The sequence below is a fragment of the Lipotes vexillifer genome, unplaced genomic scaffold (assembly GCF_000442215.2).
Source record: "Lipotes vexillifer unplaced genomic scaffold, Lipotes_vexillifer_v1.1 scaffold835, whole genome shotgun sequence".
Classification (NCBI taxonomy): domain Eukaryota; kingdom Metazoa; phylum Chordata; class Mammalia; order Artiodactyla; family Lipotidae; genus Lipotes; species Lipotes vexillifer.
In genome coordinates this window covers 868576-870676 of record NW_006774135.1, presented here as the reverse complement: position 1 = coordinate 870676, position 2101 = coordinate 868576, and the positions used below count along the sequence as shown (strand labels likewise).

The following is a 2101-nucleotide window of genomic DNA, read 5'->3' as shown; positions in this document are numbered from 1 at the left end:
CCGCTCCGCGGCATGTGGGATCCTCCCGGACCGGGGCACGAACCCGTGTCCTCTGCACTGGCAGGGGGGGCCAGGGCCCCCCCCCCCGCCCCCCGCCCCTGCCAACAAGGTGTACGATGGCCACCGGTCCCATTTCCAGTGGGGGAACTTTGGTCACTTGATCGAGATGGGGTGTGCAGGGTTTCTTTTTCGGTTTTAAAGTTTACACATTTTTTAAAAATATTTATTTATTTATTTGGCTGTGCCGAGTCTTAGTTGCGGCACGCGGGATCTAGTTCCCCTACCAGGGATCGAACCCAGGCCCCCTGCATTGGGAGCATGGAGTCTTAACCACTGGACCACCAGGGAAGTCCCTGAAGTTTACACTTTTTAAAAAAAATATTTATTTTATTTATTTATTTAGGCTGCACCAGGTCTAAGTTGCAGCATGTGAGATCTGTAGTTGCAGCATGCATGTGGGATCTAGTTCCCTGACCAGGGCTCGAACCCGTGTCCCCTGCATTGGCAGGCGGATTCTTAACCACTGCGCCACCAGGGAAGTCCCACCGTCATTATTTATTTTGATGCTCCAGTCTCCCCCAATTGGGCCAGTTAGCACCTCTTTCAAGCAGGCTCCCTGTCGTTCTTTGAGTGCTTTCTGGGGTAACGACGTGTTCCTAGCCCACTTGTTTCCTGTCCGCCCTAGTCCTAGACCTAGCCGGTTGTCCGGACCAAGCCAGAGCCTTGGCTTCTCACAGGGGAGACTGGTGTTTAGGGACCTAGGGCCGGGTGCCAGGCGGCCGCACTGGGAAACGCGTGCATGTCTCTGTGTGTCTGCGTTAGAACCAGGAGTTGACAGCCGTGCTTCCAGCTCCACAGAACCCGAGGCGCGCCCGTCTCCTCCCGCCAAGTACCAGTCTGCTGACCCTGCCCCGCTGCGGCCGCCCCGCCCCCATAGCCCGCCTGCCTGCCCCTCCTCATGTGGGCGTGGCTGCTGCCCATTTGCCTTCTTTTCGATCAGCTTTATTTAGGTCTAATTTACAGGCAGGAAAATGTATGTCAAACGTCCCTTGTGCATCCTGTCCGTCAGCAGTGCTGACCCCAGGTGACCGCAGGTGTCCTCTGCCCCTTAGTGTTAAGTGTGTGAGGCCCTGCAGTGCTTACTCCCCGTGCCCGTCTCCTCCATGCCACACAGCAGCCGTGAGAGGCACTCATGTCCTCGTGCGCAGCCGGTGTCTCCCTTCATGGCCGTAGAGTCCACTGCTGTCTGCTTCACCACTGAGCACTGGCTCCCGCTGGAAGCCCACCTGGTTCCCCTTCCTAGTCAGCGTCCCCTTGGACAGCGTAGTGACCCCTCGAACCTATTCTTGGGGGGACGTGACTTCAGGGCTCGAGGGCACCCCAGGCCGCAGGGATGTCGATGAGTCCCCCCAGGTGTGGGCTGAGGGCAGGCGGCCCACGCAGCAGGCGTCTGCTGTCCCCAAGGGCTTCCTTCAGGGGCACGTGTGAACTTGGGGCTCTGTGGCTTAGACGGCGTCACTCACGGTCACTGAGCACCTGCTGAGTGTCAGACCCCGATGTAAGCATGTAGGGTCAGCAGTGAGTAAAACACTTGGAGCCCCTGCCTGTTTTCATGGGAATGAGAGGTACGTAAGCAAAGCATGAAGCTCGTGGCGGTGCCATGTGGCACGGTCACTGCGTCCCTGGGCCCAGAGAGCAGGGCTTCAGGGACAGAGCAGGGCGTTGTTGCAGGAGACAAGGGGCCTGGGTGGAGGTCAGACTCGGTGGCGGAGCCCTGGAGTGGATGCTGCGCGGGGGGTGTGGCCCGGCTCTCCAACCCCTTTGCCAGCGTAAACAGAAGTGCCTCCTGTTTGCAAGGAGCGCCATGTGGCACATCGAGATCCAGGAGAGGCAGCTGGAGGACGCCTGCAGGTCGGCCCGAGTGGAGGCCCCGGCTGCCAGGAAGTGCCTCCAGGAGAGGGGGGCCTCGGGGAAGGCAGAGCGGAACCGGCTGCTGCGGGTGCGGTAGGTCCAGGTCTGGGGCACCACCCCCACCAGGCCCACGCCTGCGACCCCCCCGCCCCACGCCTGCAACACCCCCCAACGCCTGCGACCCTCCCCC

The 2101-nt window shown here is 60.4% G+C and overlaps 1 protein-coding gene across 1 annotated transcript in view; it reads left to right on the top strand.

Annotated features, from left to right (window-relative positions):
* Positions 1–2101, top strand: part of CFAP74 (cilia and flagella associated protein 74) — a 66361-nt gene that overhangs the window by 15277 nt on the left and 48983 nt on the right. Inside the window, exon 5 of the mRNA XM_007448974.1 lies at positions 1858–2004. Within this exon, the coding sequence (XP_007449036.1) occupies positions 1858–2004 (147 nt within the window). The remainder of the gene's footprint in view (positions 1–1857; positions 2005–2101) is intronic.